The sequence below is a fragment of the Rattus norvegicus genome, chromosome 7 (assembly GCF_036323735.1).
Source record: "Rattus norvegicus strain BN/NHsdMcwi chromosome 7, GRCr8, whole genome shotgun sequence".
NCBI classification, from domain to species: Eukaryota; Metazoa; Chordata; class Mammalia; order Rodentia; family Muridae; genus Rattus; species Rattus norvegicus.
The window spans coordinates 116,007,070-116,027,110 of record NC_086025.1 but is presented as its reverse complement, the minus strand read 5'-3'; the positions used below and the strand labels follow the sequence as shown (position 1 = coordinate 116,027,110).

Below are 20,041 nucleotides of genomic sequence, written 5' to 3'. Positions count from 1 at the left end.
TTCTTTCTTTCTTTCTTTCTTTCTTTCTTTCGACAAGGTCTCACTTAGCTGGCCTGGATTTTACTATGTAGACGAGGCTGGTCCTGCCTCTCTCTACCTTTGCCTCTCAAGTGCTAGGATTAAAGGCACATCTGGAGCAGCATTCCTTTCTTTCTTTCTTTCTTTCTTTCTTTCTTTCTTTCTTTCTTTCTTTCAAGATTTATTTATTTATCATATACAAGTACACTGTAGCTGTCTTCAGACACACCAGAAGAGGGCATCGGATCCCATTACAAATGGTTGTGAGCCACCATGTGGTTGCTGGGAATTGAACTCAGGACCTCTGGAAGAGCAGCCAGTGCTCTTGACCTCTGAGTCATCTCTCCAGCCCCTGGAGCAGCAATTCTTTTTTTTTTTTTTTTTGGTTCTTTTTTTCGGAGCTGGGGACCGAACCCAGGGCCTTGTGCTTCCTAGGCAAGCGCTCTACCACTGAGCTAAATCCCCAACCCTTGGAGCAGCAATTCTTTTTTTTTTTTTTAAAGATTTATTTATTTATTTTGTATATAAGTACACTGTAGCTGTCTTCTGACACACCAGAAGAGGGCATTGGATTCCATTACAGATGGTTGTGAGCCACCATGTGGTTGCTGGGATTTGAACTCAGGACCTCTGGAAGAGCAGTCGGTGCTCTTAACCACTGAGCCATCTCTCCAGCCCCCCTGGAGCAGCAATTCTTAAGACCACCACACCCTTTATAAATTCTTGTCCCACCCAGGGTCAAGATCAACGGCCCTGTTCATAGTCTCCAAGCTGTCTACCTGTCCAAGAGGCCCTTCCTATACCAGCTTTCTCCTCAGATAGCCCTTTCTAGTGTAGTGCAGTGTAGTACTTAAGTGACAGCCTCCTCTGACCCCTCTCATGTCTCTCAGATGTCTTCATGTCTGGTTTCTTTTTCCTAAATGGTTACAGTCCCCCTCAAGCCCCCTCCTAGCCCTGCACAAGCCCAGTGCCCTGAAATCTGCTCTGACTTCCCAGTATATCTTTGGTTATGAGGCCTGATACAGGGTAGAGTGAATGCCCATAGCCAATGTGGGGCATCAGCAGCATTTAGAGCTCTCCTGTCACCTCTGCCTGGCCCAGTGTTCCCTTAGTGCCTCACTGCTGTCCTTGCTGATGTGACTTTTCTTTTTCCTTAGGATTTATTTATTTGTATGTGTATTGGTGTTTTGCTTGCATGAGTGTCTGTGTGAGAGTGTTAGATGCATTGGAACTGGAGTTATAGACAGTTGTGAGCTGCCATGTGGTTGCTGGGAATTGAACCCTGGTCCTCTGAAAGAGCTGTCAGTGCTCTTAGCTTCTGAGCCATCTCTCCAGCCCCCAGAAGTGACTTTTCTAACACTTAGGTGTGGTATTGGAAAACCTTCCTCAGAAGTGGGTTGTTGACTTCAAATGTACCAGGCCCCCAACCCACAACTGCAATGCTCTTTCTCCACTAAATACTGTTCCTTTCTAAACTGTGACTTCAGAGCTAGACCATGACCTTAATGCCCAGGACTCTCAGAGGATGTGGTCCAGGCACAAACGGCTGGTTTTGCACCCCACTAAGCCAATCTGGAGGTTGGCTCTGACTCACCCACTAGGCTAATGAGCGTTTACAACTGCCCACTGGGTAACAGGAGGCAAAAACAGGAGACAAGTGACCAGAGAGAGCTGAGCCCAACTGAGCCCTAGCTTGGAGACATTCAGATAGCCCAGTCTAATCCAGTGTAGCCCTGCAGCACAGAGTGGAGGCAGGCAGTTTCTCCCATGATCCCTGCTCCCATGAGGAAGGCTAGGAAGACAGAGCTGGATCAGAGGTTCAGAAGTGTCCTGTCGACAAGGCCCTACCCTGCACAGCAGGTCATACCCTGAATGCAAATGTAGTCAGCTGGTCAAGGCTCCGCTCTGCAGCAGCTATGTGATGGCCACCCTTGCCATTGGAGCACAGACACCAGGAACAGGGTGCCCTTCCTTGTCTCTGATCATCCCTGGCTTCTCCGGGCTTGCATCTGCTAGGGCAGCCTGTAAGACTGGAGACACTAGAGAAAGGGAACCAACCACCTGTGATCCCAGCTTTGCCAGGTCTGAGAAGGGTTCAAGTGGTCACAGTGTGACTGGACAGCATGTCCCACCCTGTGTGCTGGAAGGAGACCAGAGCTCCAGACAGTCACAGAGACCCACGCATGTCAGGCCAGGCCTTGGAAGTTTCTTTCCCTTGGAACTGAGGCAGATTGGAAGATCCTCTTGCAGGCTTCATCCTGTATCTGTCTCAGAGACACTGTGAATGGTCCTCACGACATCCACACCACCCATGCCTGATGCCCTTGAAGTTAGGGTCTCCCAAGCGCCAAATGGTTTATTACAGGGGTTTTCATGCGTGGCTACCTCTGGGTGCTTTCTTCCCTTCTCCCCTCCCACGCCCCACCCTCCTCCTGCCTCTGAGCACCACCTGTCTCTCCAGCCTGCCTCACCAACCCCTGCTTGACTGTTGCCAGGGAAACCGCCTCCTTGGCAACAAGCCGGCATCCATCTGACAAGTACACCAGGGAAGGGAATGCTCTGCCTCTTGCTTGGGCTGCTGCAAGCTCTGTTCTAGAGCCCAGATACACTCCAGCTGCGGTCGCAGAGTAGGGGAATGTTATGCCTTCCCTGGTGATCACCAAGCGACTGCATATTAAGCTCCTACTATTTGCCTAACTTTGCGCAAGGCTCTTTGTGTGCAGCCTCATGTTTATTCATGTGTTGGGCCCGCAGACAGACGTGATTGCTTCCATTTTGTAGCTGGGGAAACTGAGGCACAGAGAAACAAAGAAGCTTCCTATGGCTGCAGATACCAGAGCCAAGAATCGAGCTCGGTCTTCAAAGCCTGGTTCTTCTCACCATCTAGGAATCTGTGGTTTGGCCTCTAAAGACTCTAAAGTGAACCGGCCCCGCACACACCTGTAAGGTGCTCCCTTGCCAACCTCATTAGGTGGCACTCTTGGTGTGCCAAGTCCAGCTATACAATCAGGAGCTCACAGACAAACCAGGCATGGTCCCTATCCCCAGGAGGTTCCCAAGACTGGAAGCCATGGATGTGCATCGAGGTGTGACCTATGACAGAGAGCCCCAGGGGGATTTCTCTCTTTGGTCATGGGTTTGCAGGGCTGTGTGGTCAGAGGGGAGAGGGAGAGCGTGTATTTCCAAAGGTGCGAATTTGGAGACCGAGTGGAGCTTAGGTAGCCAGAGAGGGTGGTGGAGGGGATAAAGGGAAGTGACTGTGGAGAGAAAAGCATGCACTGGGCTCTGGAGTTGGACTCTGGATTCCTCCAGTGAGGCACAGGATTGATGGATGAAGAATGAGAGCCTCTACTGGGTACCTTAGATGTCTGTGAGCCCAGGATGGGTGATGAGTAAGAGGAGACCTGGAAGGTGGACAGGTTCCTCACGGTCAGAGTCTGAGCCAGGGAGTGAGGGCTGAAGTTAGCAGAGGACTTGGGTGTCATGCACAGCGCTCCCAGCTGCTAGGTGTTCAGGGACCTAAGGACCAGCAGGGATGGTGGAAAAGAGCATGTCCTTTCCCCAGCCAGATGCAAGACTGGAAAGAGTCCAGTGCTGGGCTTTGATGGTAGTCTTTGAGGTAAAGTGGTGAGGTACAGACAGGTGACTTATGACGGACAGTTTTAATGGTGTGGCTGTTCACAGCATGGGGACAGTGAATGGGGGCAGTGGGGGCCTGTCCTTCCCTGGGCTTCCACAGTACATCAGGTTAACAACAAGGGGGAAGGATTGCTCCAGGAACCTGGGGCCTGCCCTTCTCCGTACCTGCCACTAACCCTGGTGCCCTATGTCCTACAGTCCCTACAGCGTCGAGAGACAGAGGTCTACGCCTGCATCGAGGGAGAGACTGGTAGCCCTGTCTCCAGCCAAAGTCCAGACACCAAGGTATGCCCTGGAGCAGGGGACCCTTGAGCCTGGCTCCTTCTGTCTTTCCTTCTGACCCAGGCATGCCATGTGAATTTAATAGAGAATTGGACTACCTGACGTTGAATGTCCCCTCCCCAGAAGCTGGCCTAGTGGCTGGGAGGACTGGGAGCTTTGATCCTGCAGCAGCTGTGCAGCTGTGGAGTATTTATTGCCCTCTGCTTGAGTCTCCTGGTCTGTAATCTTGATTAGCCAGAATAATCCTCACCTCCCAGACCTGCTGTGAGGACAGACCACATTGCTGCGAGGGCTACCTAGGACCAAGTGTGCACTCACGCAGTGTGGTGATTATATTCAACGCTGGAGAGCACCGTGCAGTTGCTTACACTGGCCAATCAGGCGAGAGCATAAGGCTTCCAGATGTGTGCTAGTGCCAGCTCTGGCTGGCCTGCTCAAGACTGTCTAATGACAGGGCCCTGGGCTCATTCCTTAGTCACACTTTCTTTCTTAAACCTCAGTTTGCTCATCTGTAAAGTGGGTGAGTAATATTGACCCGAGCTACCAGCTTTGCCAGAATTCAGGAGTAACATGAGCACTGTAGCTTTGAACTATACAGAGCAGCAGTGTGGTCAAGCTGGTGTGGGAGGCCTGCAAGATGGATAGTCTCTGGGCATTCTGGAGAAGCCTCACAGAGCACAAACGCTGGTCCTCTACCATTTTCAGCCCAGGCTGGAAGTGCTTATTGAATCTTTAGGTCTCAAAACCCTGAACTAGGCTCTAACTGGAATCACTCCCACCCTGGACCACTGAAGATGTGGCATCCATCTCAATCAATGTCTGTACAGGATTAGGGTCTGGGGTGCTAGGCAGGAAAGTGAGGTACACTGCCTTCTGGGAGCCTACTCTGTAGGAATAAACTATTCTGGGCATACAGAGATATTGGCAGTCTGGAGGAACAGGTCCGGTGGAAAGGCCAGAGTAGGGCGAGAAGGGAGGGCTCCCTGGTCCATGTATGTATGTATGTATGTATGTATGTATGTATGTATGTATGTGTGTATGTGTGTACATGTGTATTGTGTATATATGCATGCGTGTATGCATGTGTGTGTATTGTATATGTGTGTGTTGTGCATGTGTGTATGTGTGTATGTGCGTATGTGCGTGTATGTATGTGTGTATGTATGCGAGTATGTGTGTATATGTGCATGCGTGTGTATGTGTGTATTGTGTATGTGTGTATGTGTTTATGTATGTATGTGTGTATGTATGTGTATGTATGTATGCATGTATGTATGTATATGTCTGGCTGCAGTTTCTCCTCCCTCCTCTTTTCCTGGTGTCCCCCACTCCCACCCCACTACCTCTGGTCCTCTTGAGATGCACCCTGCAAGGTGAATTTGCGTAGCTAGGCCCTGAGTGGCTTCGCAGAAGAGCTCACATTCCGGACCAAAGGGAGATCATGGGGGTGAGAGAGGCTAGGGAAGCTGACTAGGGGTAGCCTGGTATAACTGGGGGGTGGAGGCACGGAGAGCACGACAGGAGATGAGGTAGGCTAGGGGATAAAGGTCATGTTTCCTGTCAAATTGGCTCTCAGGAAGCTCTCTGCCTGCCCCTCGACCAAATTAAGTCAGTAGGAATCCAGAGCCTGTGGCTCATGCCTCTCCTCCTACCCCCAGCACTCGGGAGGCAGAGACAGAAAGATTGTGACCAGTTCAAAACCAGCCTGGGCTACACAGTGAGTTCAACTCAACAACCATTGGTTCAATTTTGTTCTCTTCCTGACCGATATTTTCCTCTCTCTATCTCTTTCTCTCCTAGGAGAAAATGAATAGAGTTGAAGATGACCGTGAATTTAACCTCGTCTATGAAAATCTTTAGAAGTTTTACAGGCTCCGAGCCTTGTCTTGGATTAGGACTCCAGAGCCGCATCTCTTGTCTAAGGACCTGCTTTGGGAGGGCAGTAGAGGCTTCAGGACACGCCATCTCCTCACCTGCAGTCAGGTCTCTCCCTACCTTGGCCTGGTCTGCTCTCACACTCTGCGTCCCAGCCTGAACAGTTAATGCCTGGGTTTTTGCCCAGGTTGTTCCTCCGTCAGGAAAGCCATTCCTTCCCTGTGCCCATGGAGAAGTGGTTCTCAGTCCCACGTGGCTCTCTTGGATACCATCTCTTTCCTTTTCACCCCTTACTGCCACCCCTGAAGAGCTGTGTATGTGACCGTCTTGACATCTGCCTACAGTTTGGTTCACAGCAGACTTGCCCTTGGGAGAACATAGGAGGACCCCAGTGAGGACTATGCCTGGTCACTGAGTCACCCGGGAGGACATAGTAGGACCCCAGTGAGGACTATGCCTGGTCACTGAGCCACTCCAGCTGCTCGGCTAGCCCAGAGGCTTGTAGTACAGTGTGGGCAAATGAGGGTGGACTGGCTAAGGAGAGATGGGCGTCGAAGAACTGCTCCAAAACTGGCTGAGCCCAGGGCCAGAAATGGAGGCTGCGGATATGGCCAGGACCAGAAGCAGGGAGGCTCCATGCACTCTGCTGAGAAAGGAGAATCTAGCTTGTCTCAGGTAGAGGTGGAGGGTGACGGGAGTGCCCATCCCCAATGAGAACCCTGAGCTAGCTTCCATCAGCCTGTGTAGGCACACACATCACTGTGCCTGCCACCCTAGGCTCTCCAGTCCTCTGTTTCTTATTCTACCCTTAGACACAGTTCCCCCAGTTCCTCCTTGTGACTTACTCTGACCCCGCTACCCCGGCTTCATGCCCGTTTCCTGTGTTCATTTATTTGCTTTTGACCCGTCTTGCCTCCCCTAAAAATGGAGAGCAGCCTAGCTGTCTCCATGCCACCTCTTTCCTCAGTGGTTCGGCTACGTGGCTTGCTGCTGAACCTCCCCTGGGCAAGTGGGTGAGTCTCTGTGCTGGAGAAACTCAAGCCAGGGTGGACCAAAGCTCCCCCATACCTTACAGCCTTTCTGGTCCTCCGGGAACTCATTCAAGGGACCCATCATTACACCCCAGACACCCCTGCAATAGGGAAGCTGTCTCCTTGGAAGGCAGTATCAGTTCCTGGGGTGCAGGGACTTCCACCTTCCTTCCCTCTGCTTAGCCTGCCATTCCTTCAGCTTTTTGGTTTAGCTGTGGAACCAATAGGTCAGTCTACCTCCCCTACTTTCCAGGCAGCTTCAAAGGTTTCTGGGATGTTCTCATTCCAGGGCCTTGCGCTTCCTAGGCAAGCGCTCTACCACTGAGCTAAATCCCCAACCCCTGGGCTCTACTCTTGAGCACCCAACCTGTAAAGTTCCAGGCTGAGTGAACGCCCATGCTCTTGGAGGCTGGCTTGATGAATTCCCGGTCGGTGAGGAAGGGGAACTACCTGGCACAGAGCTGCCTCCAGGCTCCTGACTCCCAGCCTCCTGGCTCAGCGGTCTGAGATGAAGCTTAGTGCTGGGGTAAAAACCTTAGCCAGCAAGGACTTGACCATTGTTTCTCCCACATCCCGAGGTTTATCCAGTCTCTGGATTCTCTGACTGAGACTCAGGGTTTTCAAAACCCTTTCCAGGAGAGTGAGGGATGCCTGAAGGCACTTCATATGGTGCCCTGGCTCAGGACCCAGCACCCAGGTCTCCCAGCAGTCACCCGGTTCCCACTGCCTCTTCCCTATGAAGCAGCCGGGGAACCTGATAAGACAAGCTTTGTCCTCTTCCTTTCCCCGTGAAAAAGCCTCCCGTGGTTTCTACTTTACTTGCAATAAAATCTCAGCTCCTTTCTGTGGCTTGGGAGCCCCAGGAAGACTGACACAGACATTGGCAGAGTGGCCGCTGAGTAGTGGGGGCAAAGATGGGCCGTGGGGAAGCCAGAGGTTACCCAGGCCTCTGGTGATCAGGGAGAGAGACTAGGAAGGAAAGGAGGAGGAAGAAGAGGACAGTTTGGGGTAAAGGGTGCGATATAGGGAGTTTCCATATTAGGGAGGGTGGGGAAGACCATTTTAGGGCTCCCAGTAGTCAACAAAGAAGACTGAGCACCCAGTCCCCTCCCCTAAGCCTGAGATCCTCAGATGAGGAGTGCAGATGGCAGTGGTGAAGAAGGAACCCCCAAATGAACCCCTTGTGGAGAGGCTGTGAATGGGAAGGGAGAGGAGAGGCAGGCTGGATGGCCACAGGACCTCCCTTAGGACCAAGCTCCACTTCCTAGCAGCAACTCAGACTTGATAAAGTGTCACTACCTGCTTGCCTTAGCCTAAGTTTCCAGCCACAATCCAGACCACTCGGGGGAATTGCAGCAAAGGCGGGTGTGGAGGTCCCTGCCCTGCTGAGGGTCTGCGAGTGTGTGTTTCTTTGAAATTCAGACTGTTAGAGAAATGAGAGGAGCCTACGGGGACGGTGGTCGGGTGGGGGGGAGAGAACGGACAGATTTCCTTAGAAAAGATAGAAGCATTACATTTGTATAGCAGCTTAGCCTTCTCCTGGGACTCCTAACGACAGGAGCAGGGGCTGTCTCTGACTCTGTTGCCTGCCTTTGGGACCCTTTCTGCCTACTGGGTTGCCTCGTCCAACCTTAATAGAAGAGGAGGTGCCTAGTCCTACTGCAGCTTGATATGCCATGGCTGGTTGATATCCAGCAAGGCCTGCCCTTTTCTGAAGAGAAACAGAGGAAGAGTGGATAAGGGAGGAGGGATGTGAAGGAGGGACTGGGAGGAGAGGAGGGAGGGGAAACTAAAGTCAGGATGTAAAATAATAAAATTAAAAAAAATAATAGAAGCATCCCTCTCAGGAGGCAGACTGGGGACTGAGTCTAGCAGCATTCCTTAGGCGGGGCACAGCTGGGAGAGTACTCAAGAGAGGTTGGCCAGATAGGGAAGGCGAAGGGGAACCTTGGACTGGCGAGGAAGGCTGATGTGACGTCTCTTCAGTGGATCTAGTCCGAGTCCCTGCCTGGAGGGATTTCCACCCTCTCTCCTGGTCTAGGCTGCTGCCCCTCTCAGGTCTGGCCTCGTGCTAGCTTCTTCTGAGTCTTAGGGCATCGGGAACATTTCAAGGGCTCTGACACCCTCAGGCTCACACCTTCAGCCTCTCCAAGAGTAGTAAATGGCTGGAAGGGGGCCCCCGCCTGCCCCCTCAGTTGGCTCTGGCTTACCCTTGTCTTTACAGAAGAAAATCACCTCTAGAAACTAAACCCAGAAACTAGGTACAGGAACTGTGCTGCCCCCACCCCCCTTTATGGAAAAAAAAATTCAGAGGATTCTATGCAGCAGTTTCCATGGGAACATGTGCTTGTTATCAGTGATTCTTAGTGGGGCTAGAGTGTCCCTCCCAGTCAGAATCACAGGACTCTAGTGGGTGGCCGCTGTGGGGGTTGGGGCCAGCTTCAGTTCTGTGGCCACTAGCTCTCACTAACCTGAAATCGAGTTACAGGCAAACCTGCCTTTCCCCCCTTCCATCTAATTTAAAGGCCATGTTCCAGCCTAAGGATGCCTCTGGGACTTCAGGGATGGATTTTTATGTAGTTCAATAGTTTTCTTGGCAGACGGCTCTTCCAGGAGAGGTGGGCAACTGCCTCAGCCCAGCCAAACTGAGCGGCGTCAATCTGTCCCTCCTAAATGCCTGGGGATGCCATTTGCCGGGGGAGGGGGGAGAGCGGGGGTGTCTGTCCCCGAATCTGTACCCCAGAACCGGAGGCATGGACACGAGGCTCTGTGACCCTCTGCTGACTCCTCCGTGTACTGTGGTTATAATTACAGCCCCCCACGAGCCTTGATTGAGTGCTGGTTAACTGCCGCTCTCTGCACTTGGCATCAAGTGCTCACTGTGCGCACAAGCGGGCGACACAGACACAGAGTGTGGGAAAACATTCAAACTCCAACAAGGTGAAGTTTGATGCCACCTTCCTGCCTCCATCTGAATCTCCTCCCTGGAGATTACCACTGAGCTACTGGGACGGCATTCCTCACGCTGCTTTTATCGCATCTGTACATTTGGATGGATGGAGTCCGGGGCGTTTGTGGCAGGTTTCTGAGGAGCTTGTGCAGTCTGTAGCTGTTGTTTGCATTGGCTTTGCTCACAAAGCCCCACGTGGGGATCTGCCCAAGACAGCGTGTGGATGCTGCCAGATTCTAATTACAGCAGAGGACACGCAGGATGGATGGTCCTAATTTAATCAGGCCCCTATCAATGGCCTCTTCAGCTGTTTACAACCTCTGTGTAAGGTATCACATGGGACAGCCTGCAATCCCCCACCTGGACTATACCCGCCGAACCCTCTCTGTGGGAAACGATGAAAGGGATTCCCTTCCAGCACGGAGGTTTACTGTTTTCAGCAGACACTGGCAGGCATGGAGATTGTACTGGTTTCTGTCTTTGGATTTTTTTTTTTTTATCTGTAACATCTTCTCATTTTAAATTCTGAAAACAGACCCGCAAACTGGGGTGAGGAGAAAGGCTGGCCTCCTTGGCTTACCAAAGCAGAAACTATTGTTGAGAGAAACTAAGAAACATACAAGCCCAGAAGAGATAGGGCAACTTTCGGCTGGCTCCAAATGTGAGCGTGTCTCCATCAGTCTGGAGTGATACCGTAGGTAGGGACGGAATAGAAGGAGCTATCCGGGGACCAGATGTTGGGGAAGCCCATGGAAAGTGGAAGTCTCTGCAGAGATGGTCCGAATTTTCCCTTCTCTTCCCCTCCCTTTCCCCTGTCTGCACCATCTCCTCTGTGTGTGTGTGTGTGTGTGTGTGTGTGTGTGTGTGTGTGTGTGTGTGTGTACTTCTACCTGCCGGTGGTCTCCGTCCTTGGTGGAATAGAGGGGGTCAGTGCTTGGACATCGAGATCACCGGCATCCCCTAGAAACTGCCAGCACAACATGCCTGGAACCGTGAGCTTCCTCTGGAGCTTCATCATATTGGCGAATCCTGCTGTAATTGGCACTGCCCTGCCTTTACGACCCTCTCATTGCCTGAAAACTGACTTTGCAAGTGACGATGTCTGGCGTGGGTTTTATTATACCACGCTGTGGGCCTTCGGGGGCCCAGCAATCTTGGCTTCTGCTCTCTGGACTCCTCATTCCCCATCCTCAGGCTTTATGGATCAGATTCTGGCTAACCTCCTTGCCTTGGATGGGAGCATGGCCCCTGCCCGATAGGCTTGAGATCATCTGGGGACTGATTTCCTCTTCAGATCAGATCCCTGTCCCCTTCCCTCTGTCCCTCTTTCTTCAGACCTTCCCTGACCCTGCAGCCAATCCATGTTTCTAGTGCTTAAATCTGACCACATTAAGTTCATCACCTGCAGCACTCCACAGCCAAATTCATTGTAGCAAAGGGGACAAGGTCATTCGGTGAGTTAGAATGGTCCTTTCAACAAATGGTCTTGGGAGAAATATGTCTAGACATGGCTGAGGATGACTCCCAGTAGCCTCTCCAAGGTGCAAGGCCGAGGCTTGATTCCTTTGCCAGACTTGGTCTTCTTTCCACACATCGCTCTCTCAACATTTGACAGATCTAAATATGTTCCAAGACCTCTGCTGGGACTAGGATAAGAATAGATAGATGCTCCTGGGCCAGGAGATGGAGCTCCTTCGGAAGAGTTCCTGCCTAGCATGCACAAAGCCCTGGGTTTGATTCCCGGTACCATGACAACATACACCTGTGGTCCCAGGGCTCAGGCATTGGAGGTGGGAGGATCAGAAGTTCAAGATCTGAGCCAATGAGATGGCTTGGTGGGTAAAGATGTTTTTGGCCAAGGCTGGGGATAGGGATTGCCATCCAGGGACCCACGTCACAGAAAGAGAGAGCTGACCCTCACCAATTATCCTCTGATCTCCGTAGGTACGTGTGATGAGGACTGCTCAGGTCTGTGTGTGCACACATAATCAATATGATTTTTAACGTTTATAAAGAAACTCAAGGTCTTCCTCTACATAGTGACTTCAAGGCCTGCCTAGCTATACACACCCTTGCCTTTTAAAAAATAGATCCTGGGGCTGGGGATTTAGCTCAGTGGTAGAGTGCTTACCTAGGAAGCGCAAGGCCCTGGGTTCGGTCCCCAGCTCCGGAAAAAAAAAAAAAAGAACCAAAAAAAAAAAAAAAAAAAAAAGATCCTGACTGTCCTAGCTGCCATCAGCTTAAAGTCACTTCAAATCTGACCCGTGGCATGGCTACTGTTCAAAGATACCCAACTCCACACCTCTGTGTGCCCCCTCGCCATGCTCTGCCAAGGCCCCTCACCCCATTCCTGCTTGAAGAGTCGGATGTTCAGCTACCCCTTTTCGAATGGAGCTTCCCTAGGCCCCTCCCCCCACCAGGTGGTTCATTCGTTCTTCCTCACCTCATATTAAATCAGTTCACACACATCCATCTCCCCCAGGAGGGCCTAAGCTTTCAGGCGCAGAGAAACCTTGTTTGTGTCTCTTTGTCTGGGCCCTGACTCATACTCGAGAGCCATTTGCTTAAAGAATAAATGTGCTTGCCTCTCAGTACCTGTCCTTGCTGAAGAAAGAGAATGGTTTTGTGTTTTGTTTTGTTTTGTTTTTAGTTTCCGGGAAGTGGAAATTGAACGCATGAAGTGTAACCCGTTTTATGTCTATGAGAAGTGAGATGGGTATGATGGGATATCTACGTCACCTAGAGTCCATGCAGTAAACATGCAGGACTAAAGGCCGGACCGCCCAGTTCGGTAGCTCTAGGTCTAGCCACAGAGGACAGGCCAGCAGTGCTTGTAACTCGCAGCTAGCTGACAAGAGGCTCTGATGATGTGAGCTGGCAGACCAGATCAGGGGCCATGAGGCCTGCAAGCATGGTTCTGCTAATTGCTCCCAGAAGCCCCCATCACTGCCAGGAGAAGCCTCAGACGGCTCAGCAAGGTCCTGACCGAGCTCTCACTTCACCAGATGGCCTCTCCTCCTGCCTGTGGGTGAGGCCAGGCACCCTTGGCCTAAAGAGTCTAGGATTCTCTGAGTTACCAGCTGCACTGAGTTAAGCCAGGGGGCAGAGGATGGGAACCTGGAGAATCCCTTCTGGAATCCCTTTTGTTCTAGTAGACCCGCAGCCACCCCCAGAGTGGCTGAATCGGTGTGGGAGGCTCAGAATGGCTCAGTCAGGATCCAGCCAGGACCCACCACTGTCCTGCAGAAGTCCCTCGGCCAACTGCCTCTATGGGCAGTAACTCTGATTATTGTGTACTGGGGGTGAAGCCAGGGAGCTGCTGGCTTCTCTGATGAACAGCTGAGTCCTAGAGAAATGGAGTTTAAATGGGGTACCAGATCCAGGAAGAAAAAACGGTCAATGTGGAACTGGGATATGGCTGTGCTGGTAGAAAGCCTGTCTAGTATGCACAAAGCCTTGGGTTTGACCCCTAGCACTGCATAAATGAGGCATGGCAGGACATGGAGTGCCAGCATTTGGGAGCTAGAGGCAGGAGGATCAGAAATAGAAGCTGCATAGCGAGTTCAAAGCTAACCTACGTCTACAAGAGTTTCAAGACAAAAATTAGAATGAACCAAAAGTCTACTGTGGCTGGATAACATCATCCTGAACCTTCCCTTAGTCCTGTGAGTCTGGGGTGGTAGATTATCTCTATTTCAAAGGTCAAAGTGAGGAAAGGGAAGGGGGAGGGGCTGTCAAGGAGGGACTGTCCAGGCTGGTCAAACCCCGAGGCTACATTACTATCCCATAATGCAGGCACAGGCTGTCCTGTCTTCCTTCTAGGTTTAAGACCATAGAGACCTTTAGGGTTTTCCTCCCCATACCATCCTGCTTTAGGGGATTCCTGGTGAGTATGGGATTGCTTTTTAGGGTCTTTATATGAGAATGTTCTAGAGTTGAGTTTTATTAGAGTATTATTAGTGATGATAGTTACACAGCCTTGTGTTAAATGCTGAAGACCACTGAACTGTACACCCGGAGAGGATGAAGCTTTTGGTGAAGGAATAGGACTTCAATCCAGTGACATAATAAATCCAAACCACCTCTCTGTTTAGACACATTCTGTGTCTCCTGTCCATCACCCCCAGGACAGAATTTGTTCCTGCATGTAAGGTGAGTGTACACACTCTTCCCTTGAAGCTGATGTTGCCCTTCTCTACTCTGCCTGGCCTCATCCTCCTCTTCTTCATTCTTCCTCAGAAGGGCCTCTCAACCACAGCCCTGACACAGGAAGTTCCTTCTACCTCATAGTCAAATGTCTCCTGAACTCTCACCGGGAGGCAGGCAAGCACCGATCCCATTTCACCAATGAGGAAACTGAGGTTACAAGAGACCAGACAAGTTGTCTGAGGCAGTCTACCTATTGGGTTGCAACTGAGAATCAAGCCCCAGCGTGAGTCTCAACCCATGGCCTGGACCGCTTTGTTGAGTGGCCTTCTCTGTCCTCTCAAGATGTCCCCGCCCTAATCCTGGGAGCCTGTGACGCTCCTCACAGAGCAGATGGGATTAAATCTCTTGAGATGCAGAAGTCACAAATGTCTTTATCAGAAGAATACATGGGCTGATTACAGGCTCAGGAAGAGGCAACACGGAATGGGAGGGCAGGTTTGATGTGCTAGGTTTGAAGGTGGAGGGAGAGACGGTGGCCAGGGAAGGTGAGTCTCCAAGGTGAAAAGGGTGACAGAGAGGTTTGCCTTACAGTCTGGTCTGGAGGTGTATGGCTGGCTGTGCACAACAGCACAGTTGACTTCTTTGCCCTGGTAATACTTTGGATTTTTACCACACTGTCAAAAAACCGCGTGCTGCTTTAAGCCTTGTTTGTGAAACTGGTCACAACAGCCACAGAAAGCAAATGTACTTTCCCTTCTGGCTGGGGCTCCTCAGGTCTTCTCACCCAGTGGCAGATGGCTTGCCTGGCTCTGCTGCCTCTGGCTCTGGAGCCCATCTCTACCACTGCCACTGCTCATTCTGACCTTGGGCTTCTTCTCTTACTCCCTAATTCACCAGTGGCTTAAAGACAGGCGCCATCTCCGGAAGATCATGGAGAGGGAAATGGAGAGGAGGCTGAGGAACAGTTAAATGGCAGAGTTCCTCCCACCCCACCCCAGGGTCAGGAAAGGCACTCCTGCTGAGGCAGCCCCTGGATGCTGACCCCAGGACCCATCTGAGCTCCCAGAGAGTTGGATGCTCCTGGAGGGAGGGCTCTGCTTTAGGGAAACCCTTAGAGCAAATTCCAGACCAATAAGAGCAAATAAATGAGGGGTGATTACTGACAATGGGAGAGGGGACACAGAGGGGAGCCTCCAAATAGCGTCTTCTCCAGTACGGTTTAAGTGCTTTATAGGTCATTAACTACTTGACAGAGAGAGCCTGACACTTAAAGCAACGAATTTGGCGCCTCTGCCAGGGAAAATCAATCAGAAATGAAGACGGAGCATCAGCAGCCTTAAGATGTACCGGGTGGGCAAGCGGGGTTCGATTTGCACATAATTTTAAAGGCCTCTCCATTGTGTAAATTGAGGCACACTGGTATTTGAGGTCATTTATAAATCTGAAACAAGAGTTTAGAAATGCTTAGCTTTCCCCTTGGCGAATTCTCCCCTCCCCCTTAATGAAATATTTCAAAGATGTAGAAACGTACAGAGACAAGCATAAACATTTAGGCTCACCGCCCAACTGTGTCAAATAAACATTTCAGCTACGGTGGAAGCTTCTAAAATATACCGTTTGTTTTTCTTCCTGTCTTGCTGACTCCACCTTCTCAGGGAGACCTAAGCTGACCACCCATCCCTGCCCAAGACCTCATCCCCACCTCTGAAACGGGAGTGCAATTACAGCCTCTTTAATTAACTTGGCAATTAATCACCAGCTGCTTGTGAAATAGCTTTTATTGTCCTTGTCCATCTCCCGGATGGGGGTGGGAAGGAGGCAGTGGGTGTGGGGGCGGAAGGATGGGGTCAGCGGGGTCCTTCTCAGAGCACTACACTGCACGATATGGTTGGTTGGAAGGTCTGAGAAGTCCTAGTATTTAGAGGGCTGCCTCTCTTCTGGGCTCTGGGTAGGCAGTGGCCACCAGGTGCCAGGATCAGAAATGAGCTGGAGGTAAGCCCAAGAGAGAACAGTGGGCAGCTGGGAAGGGAGTCTGTCCCCAGCAGCCTCGGAGGCTTCTGCGATCACTGTTCACAGACCCAAAGGAGCCTGTGGGTTGAAAAATATAAATGAACCTAGTTTGGAAATTGGGTCTTCAGAGATATAATTGACCTAGAATGAGGTTACACTGGATTAGGGTGGGCCCTAAATCTAACGACTCATGTTCTTATAAGAAGGGCATGTGAAGTCACAGACACAAGGAGAACTCATTCATCAGTCACCAAGCCAGCCTTCCTCAGTCCCGACTCTGGCTACACACTATCTAGGAAACAGGCTCCCCCAGAGCATTTTTCTGGTCCATTAACCCACCACGATCCAACCCCATGAGCAGCTCCTACACACTCCTTTGTCAGGGAAGCCCTTTCTCAATCTCTTCTCCGAAACCACACTATTCAATCAAAAAGACCTTTCAGGAATTCTCCAAGGACATCCCAACCAAAGACCGGTATCTAGGATCATGTCACTTGGTCATGGTTTGTTCCTTCTTTTGGCTCCCCCTGGGTACACACGTGTTATGTCCAAATAGTCAGAGATTGACAATGTGGCCTGGGTTAAGCAGGTGCGTTCCCATGGAGGAAGAGGGCTCGGCAGTCACTATGATCTTAGCATGGAGACAGGAGGGGTGTCATTTCGCTGCTAAGTGCCGTGCTAGGGACAGCACATTCTCTGAAATAACTCGTAGTGCAACCCACTTCCTGCTTTAGTCCAACACTTGACACGTGAGAAGCAGGTTCTGGTACGCCACAGGGCACTGCTGTCTTCAAAGATGGAGCCTACATATAATGCCTATATGTAACCACTCCCTCAATCTCTGCGCCTCCGTTTCCCCCTTAGGACTGTTGCCAGCGTTAAAGATAGCCCCCAAAAACCCACGTGCACCATTTCTATTAATTTAATCAACAAATGTGTTTGATATGCCTACTATTAGGCAGGTACTGAGGCTACATTACTGAGCAGTAGAAACCCCTTGACCTTATGGAGGTGGAGAAGGACAAAGAAATGTAGTTGTCATTCGGGGTGGGATTAAGCATTACGATGGGGAGCACAGTGTTAGAGAGGAAAAAGGCTGCAGAGTTCAGGAGGAACTCACAGAGCAGCAGCCGCCGCAGGGAAGAAAAAGGCAAAGAATAAAATCTACACACCACCACCACCACTGAGCCTTCTTCGTCTCAGCCAATTAGGCATCAGCATCTCGAGCGGGCTGACCAATAGTGAGCTGGAACAGGAGCCTTGGTCGCAGGCCACGGTTTCCTGGCGGAGGGAGGCCAGGGCCGAGACACTCCGCTTTGCCCGCCCAGGCCACGCCCTCTCTCCGCCCAGGGCCACGCCCCGCGCAGCCAGCTGCTTCTGCCTGGAGCCCATTGCTAACCGCGGTTAGGAACGAATATTGTCCTAAAAGAAAAAAAAAAAAAAAAAAAAAAAAAAAAAAAAAAAAAAAACCAAAACGACCCAAAAACGGAGAAGGGGGTTAGGGAACAAACACCATATGGCTGCAGGAGGATTACAAGATTTCCTTTCGCCATTGACAAGATTGCAAAATGTGTGAACCAGAGGGCACAACCAGGACGGGAGCTTGAGTGCGCGGGCAAGGTAGGCGCTGGGATGAGGCACTGGGTGAACCTTGAAGGCATCGCTCTTGTGCTGGGTTGTGTAGACCCGGAGACTGCTGAAGCTGTGTAGATGCAAGCGACCCGAGGGTCCCCGAGGCGGTGTAGACCAGCGCAGGTGGTGCGTAGGAGGCTCCGGGGAGATCTGAAACCGGGACAGATTGATCCCCAAGGCTGAGGTCCGCAGTGGTTGGAGAGTGTGTGGAGATGAACGCGGACCTGGGACTCGGGGGACCTCCAGTTATTAGAGAGTAGGCGAAGCTGTAGACGTGAGCTGGTGGTTTGTGATGCTGCAGAGCAGCGTGCAGGTGTAGAGGCTTCTGGAAAGTTTGCTGGAGTGCTTTGAGTAGCTCCCGGAGGGGAAAGGGGGCAGCTCGCACACACGCAGATTCCGCGGGGTCCCCAGGAGATTAGTCTCTCGGTCACGGCGACTTGTGCGGGAAGGAGCCCCCAAGCCTCAGGTTCAGTAGTCCCTTTTCTCCCAGGACTCTAAGACCAAGGCAGGAGAAGCGTTGATCCCGCCGATCTGGCTTTGGGTACAAGTGGCTGCATCTGAAGTGTCCCCGTCTCTCCAGTGAGGAATCTGAGAAAGAGGATAACTTGGTGTCCCACCACGCTCTGGGAATCGGAAGGCAGGACTAACACCACGTGTTCTGGCTGCTTTTCTCATTCCACCCAGCTTCAGTGAGGAGAACCGGCAAGCCATGGGAGGCGCCAGGAGTAGGGCGATATAGATGGGACAGAAGAATGGGGGTTGTGCTGTGTTGGGATTCTTGAATTTGTTTGTCATTGCCTCTGTGGCTCCCGGTGTCCGTATAGCCTGGATAAAAGGAAGAGTGGAGGCGGGAGGCTCGTGGCAGAGTTCTGGCCGGGAACGCTAGTGTCTATCTTCCTGAAGGTGTCAAGCCTGGGGCAGAGCCAGTGGGATGGGAATTAGTGACACACTTCTATAAGGAAAAAAAGGAGCTTTGACTGGGGATTGGGGTGCAGAGGGGAGCCTGCTGGTGAAGAGATACGGACATATCTAGGGTGGTTCTGGGAGAGGAGCTCATTTTCTATCACCTTCTGCACCCTTGATCCCTGTGGGACCTTTGCATGTATTGTTTATGCTTTTAAAAAAGATTTATCGCCAGGCATGGTGGCTTATGTCTTTAATACCGTCATCATTCAGAAGACAGAGGCAGGTAGAGCTCTGTGATTTTGAGTCTAGCCTGGTCTACCTGGTGAGTTCCTGGACAACCAGGGCTCCATAGACAGATCATATAGTATTTTACTGTGTGTGTGTGTGTGTGTGTGTGTGTGTGTGCGCGCATGCCGAACGCTCGCACCTTTGGGAGTTTATGTGCACCATGTGCAAGCAGGTGACCATAGAGCCCAGAGGGCATCAGATCCTCTGGAATGGGAGTTGCAGTTGGTTGTGAGCCACTTGACTTTGGCGCTGGGAACTGAACCTAGCCTCTCCTCCCTTTTATCCTCGATGGTATTTTTAAAAACATTTGTGTGTATGTTCATGTGTGTGTGTGTGTGTGTGTGTGTGTGTGTGTGTGTGTTTGTTCGTGCACGCACGCGTGCATGTGTACGTGCATATGCGTGTGTGTGTGTATGAGTGTGCATGTGTGCATGTATATGTGCGTGTGTGTGTATCTGTGCTGGAGGTCCAGTAGCACTGTCCTTATGGGTAGATTAGAGGACTACTTGCAGGAGTTAGTGATCTCCTTCTACCTTGTGGGTCCCAGGGATTGAACCCAAGTCCTTGGGCTTGGCTGCAAGCCCCTTTACCTGCTGAGCCATCCTCACAGCCCCTATTCTGTTGATTGATACAAAACAAAACACCTGCTGTGGCTAGGCCCAGACAATGAAGCAGTGACTAAGATAGAACTAGTCTTACTCCTCACAGGGATTCCAGACCAGTGGAGGACACAGATGACAAGCAGTACCCAGTCAGGAAGCTTGGGTGGGTGTCAAAGAGAGCCTCTCTGTAGGGCTGACCAGAGGAGGTCTCAATAATGCTCCTCATCTCCTGGGCCTCAGGGCCCCATTGTCACCACTTCCAGGAAGGCCTCCCTGCCCTTCCTGACTGGACAATTCATATGTGTCTGTGGAGGGAGGGGGAGGGGGAAGGAGAAGGGGAGGAATGTGGGAGGGGGAGGAAGAGGGGGAGGGGAGGGGGAAGGAGAAGGGGAGGGGAGGAGGAAGGACGGAGGAGGGGGAGGGGAGGGGAAAGGAGAGGGATAGGGGAGGGGGAGGGAGAGGGAGAGGATATCTGGGGCGATGCCTTGTATGGACTACATGGTTAATATTTGTCCCCACCATTAAGTGGAAGTTCGGTGATGGCAGAACCCATTTCCTGCTGGGCATATGGGAGGCAAAGGGACAGGTGGGCAGGCAGACTTTCCCAAAGAAATGGGTTGGTCAGCCTGGCGGGTAGGTGTGCAGGGATTTTTCTTTCT

General features: G+C 51.4%; 2 protein-coding genes across 5 annotated transcripts in view; both read left to right on the top strand.

Moving 5' to 3' along the window:
• Nfam1 (NFAT activating protein with ITAM motif 1) overlaps positions 1-7,728 on the top strand; it is a 36,246-nt gene extending 28,518 nt beyond the window's left edge. For all 4 annotated transcript variants that reach the window (XM_006242142.5, XM_039080308.2, XM_039080306.2 and 1 more), the window contains 2 exons: positions 3,856-3,942; positions 5,740-7,728. In XM_006242142.5, the coding sequence (XP_006242204.1) occupies positions 3,856-3,942; positions 5,740-5,799 (147 nt within the window). In that variant the 3' untranslated portion in view covers positions 5,800-7,728. The remainder of the gene's footprint in view (positions 1-3,855; positions 3,943-5,739) is intronic.
• Positions 7,729-17,320: 9,592 nt separating this feature from the next.
• Positions 17,321-20,041, top strand: part of Tcf20 (transcription factor 20) — a 176,268-nt gene continuing 173,547 nt past the window's right edge. The window contains exon 1 of the mRNA XM_063264058.1: positions 17,321-17,574. The gene's annotated coding sequence lies outside the window, so the exon portion shown is untranslated. The remainder of the gene's footprint in view (positions 17,575-20,041) is intronic.